Source organism: Pygoscelis adeliae, unplaced genomic scaffold, assembly GCF_000699105.1.
Source record: "Pygoscelis adeliae isolate BGI_AS28 unplaced genomic scaffold, ASM69910v1 Scaffold141, whole genome shotgun sequence".
In the NCBI taxonomy this organism is placed as follows: domain Eukaryota; kingdom Metazoa; phylum Chordata; class Aves; order Sphenisciformes; family Spheniscidae; genus Pygoscelis; species Pygoscelis adeliae.
In genome coordinates this window covers 3283285-3294572 of record NW_008824231.1, presented here as the reverse complement: position 1 = coordinate 3294572, position 11288 = coordinate 3283285, and the positions used below count along the sequence as shown (strand labels likewise).

At 40.6% G+C, this 11288-nt stretch overlaps 1 protein-coding gene across 1 annotated transcript in view; it reads right to left on the bottom strand.

The window, feature by feature from the left end:
• The window catches only part of CEP57 (centrosomal protein 57kDa), a gene marked incomplete at its 5' end in the record, with an annotated part of 18595 nt that extends 9148 nt beyond the window's left edge, over nt 1-9447 (bottom strand). The window contains 5 exons of the mRNA XM_009334857.1: nt 2131-2247; nt 3128-3249; nt 3573-3752; nt 6237-6393; nt 9403-9447. Coding sequence (XP_009333132.1) covers nt 2131-2247; nt 3128-3249; nt 3573-3752; nt 6237-6393; nt 9403-9447 — 621 coding nt within the window. The remainder of the gene's footprint in view (nt 1-2130; nt 2248-3127; nt 3250-3572; nt 3753-6236; nt 6394-9402) is intronic.
• Nucleotides 9448-11288: the final 1841 nt, after the last annotated feature.

Genomic DNA, 11288 nt, shown 5'->3' with positions numbered 1-11288 from the left:
ATTCTGGCCATCTAGCCACATGCAAAACCAGAGCCCAAACTGCACTTTTAGGGTACAACCCCATCCCCTAACTCCATCCTCAGACACAGACATGTTCAGACCCTCTCACAGTCAGCTATCTGCATCAGACTGCACTACAGGACTACACCTGCAATAAACATACACCAGAAAATGCTTTTGAGGTAAGTACTCCAACTACGAGTACTTCACATGAATGAGAGTCTCAGCATTTCCTTTTTACAACCAATATTAACATTGGCAAATTGCTTGAAGGTAATACTTATAGGACCAGGTCGTGGCTCTGCAGAGATTAAATGCCTCAGTAAGACCCACACACAACTTGTGCTCTGGCAGAGTGAAATCAGAGGCAGCTAAATCATTGCTCGCGCATGAGTAGTCATCTCACCACTTTCCATCCATTTCAGCACACCATGTATGGAAATAGTCTTTCTTATCTATTTCTTGCTTCAAATTAAACTTACAAATGCTCCTGTGGTCTTGCCACAACTAAAGCAGAGGTCAAAGAGGCAACAGATGCAACTGTTTTGAGCAAAGTGTGCAGTCACCCTTTCAGGACTATGAGGTAACACTTAGCACATGGATTCTCACATAGAAACAGCCCGCAAGCACAGAGGTGGCCAGACCTGCCTATCAGAAAGCAGCTCATGACAGCATAATGATCACAAGAAAAATGACTTTTAGTCACCGCTAAATCCAGACCCCTCTCAGTTCCTAGAATCGATGTGTGAATTTAACACCCAATTCCACTGAAACATATTTAATTGTGACAGCTACTACTTCCTAAAGGTATCAAAGAATCAGAGACATCTAGGTTGATCCAGAAAAAAATAGAAAACCTGTTAGGCTGAAATTATTTTCACTAGCCAGGCACAAAAAGACAAACAACCCAGCCCCACCAAAGTCCAGCCACCAGTCAAAAAACTTTGTAAAAGACCTTCAGAAAGGAATTCCAGTTGCTGAACGAGTTATTTAAACCCTGAAGGAACCTACTGCTACTTTCAGTGAACAAGGCCCAGGAGACACTCATCTCTCTTCGCAAGCGTTTGGCCCAGGTAAACAGCGCAGGCACTTGTAGTCCACAACTGTAGCTCACCACAATGAGGTGTCAAGATCTTAAACCGCTTGTTACAGCTGCCTTGGGTCAGGGACTTCCAAGAATAGTTGTAGCATCTAAAGGTCCTGCAGCAGACCAACTAGCTAAAGATTTACTATCAAATATTGCCTTATGTACTCCTGGAAAAACACCATCTACTTCAGCACCTGGTAAGGGCTGGTGTGCAGGGTGGCAAGCCTACAATTTTGATAGAGTCCAGAGCTGTCCTCAATACCATGATCTAATCATGTACTATCTGCTCCTTTTGAGGGGGACGGGGGAGAAATTTGCAGATGGAAGCCTCTCCCTGGTTAAGCCCTATGTAGTTCCCATGCTTGGGAGTCTTGCAGTCTCTCTACAGCAGCAGAAAGAGGTAGGATGTGGACCGGACTTCACAAGCCAGCACCACAGATGGTACACAGAAAGAATATGACCAAACACGGTCATGTTGCACTTTTAAAAGCTACCAAATCAAAACGAATCCTGAAGAGGCAGACTGGTTCAAACCCACTGACAGCCAGCCAGCGCTAGAGGTCTAGCAATGCCAGGCTCCAGAATTCTGCGCACAAAATAACTAATAATTGTGTTTCTTAAGGAAGAAGGCAAGTGGCTAAAAGAAAAAACAAACACATCAAACCCACACAAGTCAAGTCAAATCTGGGTCATAACAGAATAGAACTGCTAGCACTCAGTAGCACACAAGGCAACTCAGAACTTGGGAGCTTAAGAATGCCCGCAATCCTGCATACCTATGCACCAGCTAATCACAAAAAAGGAACCCCAACAGACACCGTTAAGGCTATGAATGAAGTGTAGTGACTGAAAGCCTACCTGGCCACGTAGACTTCCAGCAATAACTGCAAGTTTTTACAACACTTCAGCTTTAAAAAGATGTTTAGTTGTTGTCTTTCTCTACAGCACAGTTTTGCTCAGCTCTATTATTGACATACAGCTATAAAGTGCCGATTACAATAAGCAAGATAAATCTGATATATTATCCAGTACAAATGACAGACCTCTGCTATGGACTGCATTGTAGTAAGTCTGCTGTACTCTTTTTCCAGCATATCCAGCTTTTCCAATTTAGACTGAACATGTGATTGATCAAGAAGCCGATCTCTCTCCAACGAACCCTTGAAGGGAGAAGTGAAAAGCAAAACAATTATAAGCACAATAAAACAAGACCATCTGTAGTAAGCCTTGTGCCTGCAGCACAAAGGAGGCCCATAAACAGTCCAAAGGAACTACTACTTCCTCTGTGCAACTTTAGATGGTGCTACAATTAGGAAGCAACCGCGCCACTGGTCCATCAATGTTGGGAACCTCACACTCAGGTTCAGATGAGAGAGAATTCTGCAGAGTCACTCCTCCCTCCGAACCCAACGTGGTAAAAACCCCTCATTACTCAGCTATTAGAGATAGCTTTCTTAATTTTTTCCTTCAGTAAATATTTAATAGACTGAAATAGGACAGCCACAGAGACCAATGAACAGAGAGCTCTAGGTGATCCATACGTCTATAAAACAGAAGTCAACCTCATTTTAGATATAGCCCAAATCCCACAGTCACTGATGGTGAGAAATAATAGTACAATTTCTATTTCCACAGAATCAGTATTTCAGCCCCAGTTTAGCAAAAGTAGTACTAGTAAAGAAAATCCCCAAAGATCTGAAGAGCATAAACACAAAAGGGAACTTTTTTCCAGTGGCACATGGTTATAACGCTGAGGGATAAGGATGAGCTACTGCAGTAAGCCAATCACACAGAAGCAAACAATTCTTATTAATATCTGAGCCTGATATTGCCTTAGAGGCAGATGCACAAAGGCAGAAAATACCAGGGTCCTGATAAGACTGGGAAATTTAAGTAGGGAGATTATCCATACCTAAGCATATAAAGGCCAGCTGAAATAGACATCCACACTTAAAGATATTAAAGTTACAGTAACTACAAAAAATCATGACATAGTTCATCATTTTTATAATTTAACCCTGAGATAATCTTGAAACACACCTGTTTCTCCAAGAGATGCGACTTCTCATTTTCTGCATGCTGGATCATTTTTCTCATGTAGTCCAGCTGTTTCTCTAAAAGGCTGCACCGAGACTCAGCAGCTGCCAGCTGAGAAGCCAGTTCTGAAGATAACAGAAGGGGAAAAAGTGCAATTATGCACTGCTTATTCCAGGGATTTTTTTTTTTATGTTTTCAGGACAGTTCCAAAACAAAGAGGAAAAGGACCATCTAAAGAAACTCACTGATTAAGCCTAATGAACTTCTGTATGCATGCAAATCCCTAAACCAAAGTACGCTTTTTAAAATTATTTCTTCGTAACTCCATGTGTCACTGCAAAGTAAAAGATGCTGAACAAAGTAAATTAAAATAGTTTTATGCATTGATAAAACTCAAGTTTCATCCCCATCAGTGTTCTGTAGTATCTATATAAAGTTTGCAAACAACCTTGATTTTTCTTTGACACTTCAGTCTTGTCATGGTCTTTGTGTTGCATTTGTTCACTTAGTACTTTTTTATAGTCTGCCGTTTCTCTGCTGAGGTGTTTTACATTCTCCTCCGCCTGAAGCCGTTCCAACTCCAGCCGATGAATTTTTTCCTGGAGATTCTTCAGAGCGGAAAATATTGCTGTAATTGAACAAGTACCTTTTGTTAGATAGCATTAAGTCTTCATTTCAAGATAACATTGAACTTGAAATGTTTTTGTAAAAGCATGTTATGTAAGTCAGTCAGAGTGTTCCTTACCAGCACCCAGGACTCCTTCCAGGAATTAAGAGCTGCTTCCCTTTGAACCATAACTGATTCTAAAACTAGTCTTAAATTAATAGATGCCCTTGGTACACACCTTCATCCGAAATATTTGGGAAAGATGCATCCATTTCCCAGAACAAGGCAGGTAAATGTTCTGTAGATTAAGTGCAAACAGTGCATCTTCTGACTCTTTATCAAAAGGAAATGAAAGGTCACAACTAGATAGTTAAAACAGTGGCAGTTCTCTGTATTATTATTCCTCCACAAGTGCATGCTAGCACAACAAATACACAAACACAACGCTCCTATGAATGGTCACAGAGCAGAATGAAGGTCAGCTATCAGAAGGGCTATAAAAGTCTTTACTTCTCTAAGTGGCAGCTCTTTCTTGATTCTTCTGTTTTTGCACTTGTGTTCTCCTCTTCCCCCCACCCCCAATACATGCATCTCCTTTCTGCTCAACAACCTTCCCTCTTTCTGTTCCATTCCCTGCTTTAGCAATTACTCCACAAAACCTTTATATATTCATCACCACAAAAAGAAAAGCAGTTGTAATACAACTCGCATCACCTTGCAATTAGACCATCTGCTGGTAATCTGATGTATTACGTCTCTTAGCTGTATTGTTTAATTCTGCAAAGGGAACCATAACCATAAGCCCTTTCCTCTATACAGTCCTGTTAAAGTATAACACAGGAACATCTGTACAGACAGCTCATATAGCAGACTAATCTGCGAGGTCACATTAGCCCACTCCTTTGTGCTTAAACCCACTCTAGAAAAAGAATGCACCTTAATTACAGAATGCATGAGCACAAGAAAAGTTGGGACTGCGTATTTGTTTGAGCATCAGATTACAGAATTAAAAAAGAAAATAATTATCAGAATGAGTTTTCCAGAGTAAAAACTCATCAAATCTTGAAATGCAGAATAGCACATTAGAGTATCACATCAGTAAAAATGACCTGCTTTAAGGTACCTGTTAAGTAAATAAGAAGTGGGTGACAGCAGTCACAGTTAAGGGGAAAGTTATCGGTAACTTGGCCCTGTTTGCAAGATCAGAGTCACCAACTGTACCCTCTTCTCTATTACTGTTATCAGGATTCAGTTGAAATGCTCATAGCTGAAACTATCAAACCCCTTTGTTACTATTATCCTTAGAGCTAAACTGAAATCTCTGTATATTTACAGTAATGACTAACAAACACAGCAATGAAGCAACTCACGCAATGACTAGATAAAGATGAAACCCAACAGGTTGCCAAGCATCATTCAGTCATCCTTACTAGAGTTTTAAAACCAACTACGTACACTGAGACACACACATATACAACACAAAGAAATTCAAACCAAAATAAGCAGAATTTACTATACTCGACTTCAGTGTTCTTCAGTATGATTTTTTTTTAAAAATTGGAGGGTAGGAGGTGCAGTAAGGACCCCCAAGAACAATCAAATCTATTTTCCCATCTGAAGTTAATTCCCATATCCTTAACATTACTAAAATATACACTCCAGAACATTTCTACATTTTTAAAAGCTATGCAAAAAGAGTAAGATATTGGATCATCTGCCTGTTGGATTTAATTTTCAGTATGTATTCATATTTACTTAAACATTTTTTGAAAATAAAGACATTTCATAATTTTTAAAAAGGGATATAATTTATCAGATTGTCTCCCTCCACCCATACTTATTTCAGAGTTGGCAGATTCCCTGCTTGAAAAAAGTTGCAAGTGAAAACTTGAAGTCACAAGTTTGTCACTAATGCAACATGCAACACAATCTACAAAAACACGCCTGCATCAGTAACTCATAAGGAAGCTCTTTCCTGCACATCCAATTTTTTATCTGTCACAAGGTTCCTTTAGTTTTGTGTCAACAGCACTCTCAAAACTGATGGCATTGAGCATATACTGCATTTTAAATAGCACTTCAAGAATTGAGATTTCATCTACTAGGTCATTAATGTAGAAGTCTCTAGTAATTCTGACATGAATTATGTTACTGGAACAGGGACTTGAGCGTATCACGCTGATTTTTTTTACTTAGTCTGAGTAATATTAGGATTCATCCCCAATCTTTCACTTTCTCCCTATAAGGAAAAAATACCAAGGTTTTCATACCCTTAAGCCTCCATGCAGCTCCAGTCTTAAAGGGACTATTTTTACAATCGCCAGCTGTAAGATGACCTTTTTCCTTCAGAAAGAGAAGTGCAAAGGGCCGACAAAACAGGTGACCTGCTCATCACTGGGAAGTGATAAAAGAATAAAAACACTGCAACCTTTGTAGATGTGGACATACAATGTTTCACCACATGATTTGGAAACAGCTAAGAAAACAACTTTGCTGAACTATTACCTCTGCTGTTGCTTTCAGGATACGGAATTACTGGTTTCCGTGAGGAGCGCAGCAAATCTGAATTAATAAATGGCTTGCATTTTGGATATTCTATAAATGAAGTTGCAGAGAGTCCATCTGTGGCTGACGCAGAGTTATGAGTTTTGTGTCGATCACCCTGAAAACAAAACAAAGCTGTTATTCAGCACATTTGTTTCTCTGTCACAACAAAAAAGTAGAATCCAATTAGATGGTGTGGAGGAGTATTGCTGCAGGAGACGGTAATATCTCAAAAGCTGTATTTCCTTCCTTACAGCCTTAGGCTGTGTCATTTTTACATCCAGCTCCCCTCCACTAAAAAGAGTGTCAGAAAGCAAATGTCTTTTCCGTACTGATTTCCAATTTCCACTTTTGTTTTCTACTTACTTATACTGTCTCTTGCTTACTGTTAGATGGTAATACACCAGACAGTTGGAAAATTGCTGCCGCCTTAACTACTGATTATACTTACTGCACATGAGATACTGTACTAAGGTGGCCAAGCCTGATAAAGCACACCCAGGACCACAGTTCTACACGCACTCACCTAACATAATAGCTCACTGACTGTAGGTGGGGCAGAGGACATGCCCTCTCTTCACGCTCCCAGCTGCACAGTCCCAACCCCTCTTTTCCACTGGCTTCAATTCATCTTTCCTACCGTTCCATGAACAGATTGCACCTCACCAGCAGAAACACCTAGGTGACTTTATGCTACGCCTGATTAGTGGTATCAGCACAAGAAAAGCAGCAGCAGATCACGGCCCGAAAGGTACCTCTGCCTGTGAGCAGCAACATGCTGCTCGAGACTGTTCTCAAAAACACGGTCACAGATTCCACGGATTTCCCAGCAGTCTACATCAACTTTCCAAACGTTTGCTGTGTTTTGGATGTTGCAATGCCCAGAGAGGACCACCTAGCTGTGAACACGCTATGCAGTCGGGATACCATTAAACCATGTGCTTTCTAACAAGATTCTTCTAAGCAAAAGGGCCACGGGACTTAGTATATGCTGTGTTTACAGTTTTGACTCAAAAACTGGCTACCTGGCCTAAGCTTTCTGATTTGTGCATGAATTAAATAATATGAATGCTTATTTTTAACGTGCAAAAGTAATTTCTCTCAACCCAACACTAAACATTTCAGTAACAGAATTTGGAGGTAACCTAAGAGAGAAGTGGGCTGCAGGCAGATGCAATGTTCCTACAGCTTTCCCAGAGCATTTACTTCACTAATATGTCAGATGAGCAATTGCTGATCTCGGCAGGGGTTTTTTTAAGGTTTTCCAAATACCAGTTATTGGGAGCATATTGTGACCTAAATTATAATACAGGAAGTATGTATGCAAGTATCTCATAGCAAATTAGACAACGGCCCAAAACGCATTATGAGGAAGAAAAATACAGGGGAAAAAAATTAAGAAAATTTGTAAGTTATTTAAAGCCTATACACAGCTAATTTCCTCTTATAAAGGAAGTGATTCATTGTGGACCAGAAAATTAGAACCCTAAGTACTCTGAATCTATCAATCAGTGTTTCTAAGCACAGTTTTATGAATGCTCTGCAGTTTGTGTTTATAACATTTTCCTACACAACATAATTGCTTTTCTTGGAATAACTGCATTTGCACAAGAACTTTTGCTACCACAGAAAGCCAATTAAAACACTAATCCCTAATTAAGAATACATTAATAAAAATATTTTGAACAGGTTTTTGTATGCATGCATATACACACTGTTTTATGCTCAGCAGCCATACTGGTCTAACTAGAATGTGTGAATTTAAAACGGAATGAAAGCCTGCTAGGTGCTAACATCAAGACTGTCCTGGTTTCAGCAGGGATAGAGTTAATTTCCTTCCTAGCAGCTGGTACAGTGCTGTGTTTTGGATTTAGGATGAGAACAAAGTTGATAACACACCGATGTTTTAGTTGTTGCTAAGTAGTGCTTACACTAGGCAAGGACTTTTCAGCTTCCCATGCTCTATCGACTGAGAAGGCTGGAGGTGCACAAGAAGCTGGGAGGGGGCACAGCCAGGACAGCTGACCCAAACTGGCCCAAGGGACATTCCATACCATGGGACGTCATGCTCAGTGCATAAACTGGGGGAAAGCTGGCCGGGGGGGCCGCTGCTCGGGGCCTGGCTGGGCATCGGTCGGCAGGTGGTGAGCAATTGCATTGTGCATCACTTGCTTTGTATATTCTATTATTATTATTGTTGTTATTATTACTATTTTATTTTATTTCAATTATTAAACTGTTCCTATCTCAGCCCACGAGTTTTCTTCTCACTTTTACTCTTCTGATTCTTGCCCCCATCCCACCGGGGCGGGGGGAGAGTGAGCAAGCAGCTGTGTGGTGCTCAGTTGCCGGCTGAGGTTAAACCACAACAAAGACCTAAACCTCACTCCTGCAAAAATACTATCAGCGTTGTAGGATGTTGAATTGATGAACACAGAATAGTAAGACCAAATGATGAAGTAAAAATGAACAGGGCAAAACACAGGACTTTATGCAGCAGGCAATATAATAACAGCAGCAACGTAAGCCTCAGCAACCCAAACGACAGTAACTATTGATTCAAATGTCAATAGACTATCTGCTATTGATTCAAATCAAAGGTGTCCCATGAAACAGTCAAAAGAAAAGGGGAATTGGTTTGAAATCAAAGTAGGACTGCCAGCATCACCATTTTCTTAGATGTCTTTATGATTCACCTGTAAAATCTTGTCTGTGAATTAAAAATAACTACATAAAAAACCCAAACTACAGGAAGTTTGTTTGTTTTTACTGGCATAAGTAATATCTTTCTAGCTGACAGCAGACTAACTGAAAGAAAAAGCTAGCATACTCAAACACTTGAACACCAAGTTACACAAAGCAAAACAAATATAGGCTTTTGACTAGTGCCATGTCTTCTAAATTTCACCTGGATGCAGGGTACAGGCACTAATTTGAATAGGGTAAGTCAGTACAGATATCTGTTTGATAAATACTGAAAAAACTGTGCTGAAATATCATCTATTGTATAGGCAGTCGTTCTTTGCTTCAGTCTAAATAATCACTTGCTACCAGGTATATTTTCCTTATATGTTTAAGCAGAAGACTGGTTTATAGTCTGTTTCAGAAACAGCGACTTCTAAATAACCTGAGTGAAAAATGTGAGAAAGTTTATGGAACAGCACCAAGGAATTTCCCATCACAAATCTCAGACTCAAATACCACACCAATTCTCTGCTCTTCGCCTCGATTTCTGTCAAGTCCTTAAAAATTATTTAAGTCTGTTTCTGCTCTTGGAAATTCTCAGGGGGAGCATCATGTTGCAATGCTCAGGAAAATCCTGAAACATAAGAAAATACATATGAAAATCAGGGAACTCTGTATATTTGTTCTGAATCTCAGCTAGGCCGCATTTGCTAACTACATCCTCTCCCCTCATTCTGGGCACTCCCTACAGTCTTTCCTTCCTTAAGCCACCCTAAAGCCTCACGGCAGTAAGCGAAGCAGCTTAGCAGTCCCAAGCAGTCCCACAAGACGCTAAGCGCACCAGCATTACGCAACGCTAGCGAGCTGCACGCATTTAACCTTCACAGGTCTGAGGACATTACCTGCCAAAATCCACTGCCGCTACCACCGCGTGCCACCTGCCTACTCAAGGGTGCAAAAGGGAACATTAAAAACACAGAGCAGCGACAGCTTAACACACCAGCAGCACGCAGTGACCTCCTGAAGCTCCCAGAGACTAAACACGGAGGGGCGGGAACATAATCATACAGAAAGTTTTAAGTAAGACTCAGCAGCTCGGGGCAGAGGTACGCTTTTCAAACCAAGCAACTTGTGTAGATGGTAAAAACGACCCACCATAACATCGTTACTTCTCTGTTGCAGTAAAGAAATACGGCACACCATGGAAAACTTTCCGGAAGGCTATTAATCTCAGTGGTACACCAAACGTTTTCAGTAAGAAAAAAGAAAAAAAGCCCTATGTTTTTCTCATTATCATACAGAATTTGGCTAGATCCCTGGACAGTAGAAATAACAATGATTTATAAACAAACCGTAGAACCAGAGAGGCAGAAAAATGCAGAAAATCTCTCAGGCAACAACTGCAGCAAAAAAGCGCGAAGGCACCAAGTCAGCGCCTTTGGTACTAGCACTTTGGCACTGGGAAAAGGGACTAAATTAGAGTGGGTGTATTGCAGGTTCTTATTTAGGTGCTCACAACAGGAAAAAAAAAAAAAAACAACAGGAAAAAAAAAATTGAAGCTTGGTAATGCTTTAAATGACATCCAGTAAACCTCACGCTCAGTTAACAAAAAAAAGCGCTGAAATAGGGGAAAATTATCTAGAAACTGGGAAAAAAAATGGAATAACCAGGTATTGAGTTCACTGAGCATAAAATATCCACGTACCCAGTTATTGAAACTTTCAAAATAGCCATTTTGGAGGGCCAATCTCTATTAGCAGCCTGCTCTCGTCCCTCAGTACTGCATTACTGGGAGAGCGGGGAAGGAAGAACATCCCCTAGCACCCAGAGGCCAACCTGAGCACTGCCCGTGCCTGCCTGATACAGAACTGAGTCAGGGGTGCTGTAAATTTAAATAACATCTGTAGTTAAAAGCAGACATTAAAAAGTTAACTTAGTCAAGCCATTACATCAAATAGGGGGGGGAAAAATGTTGGCACAATACAGTAGTTTTTGGTTAAGTTTCTGCTGTAGTGTGCCAGATGTATTAAAAGCAACTATTTTCAAAGTTCAGAAAGTGTAAAGTTTGCATTTTGCCTTTTTTCCAACACATACAAAAAGTCTTCAGTGGGCAGCTTTTTTCCTAAAAGTTTTGTTTTACTAACTAAATTAGTTAAACAGCCCGCATCCATCTACTTAAGACTAAAACTAGCCTTCTGACATCCCTCTCTATGCACGCTAGAAAAAATGCCAGTCAGGAAGGATGTAGGCGTCCTCAAATCACCCCGTCGGGACTCTTGCTGGAGCAGGTGGACATAGGGTGCCGCACTGCGGAGGAGGAGGCGACA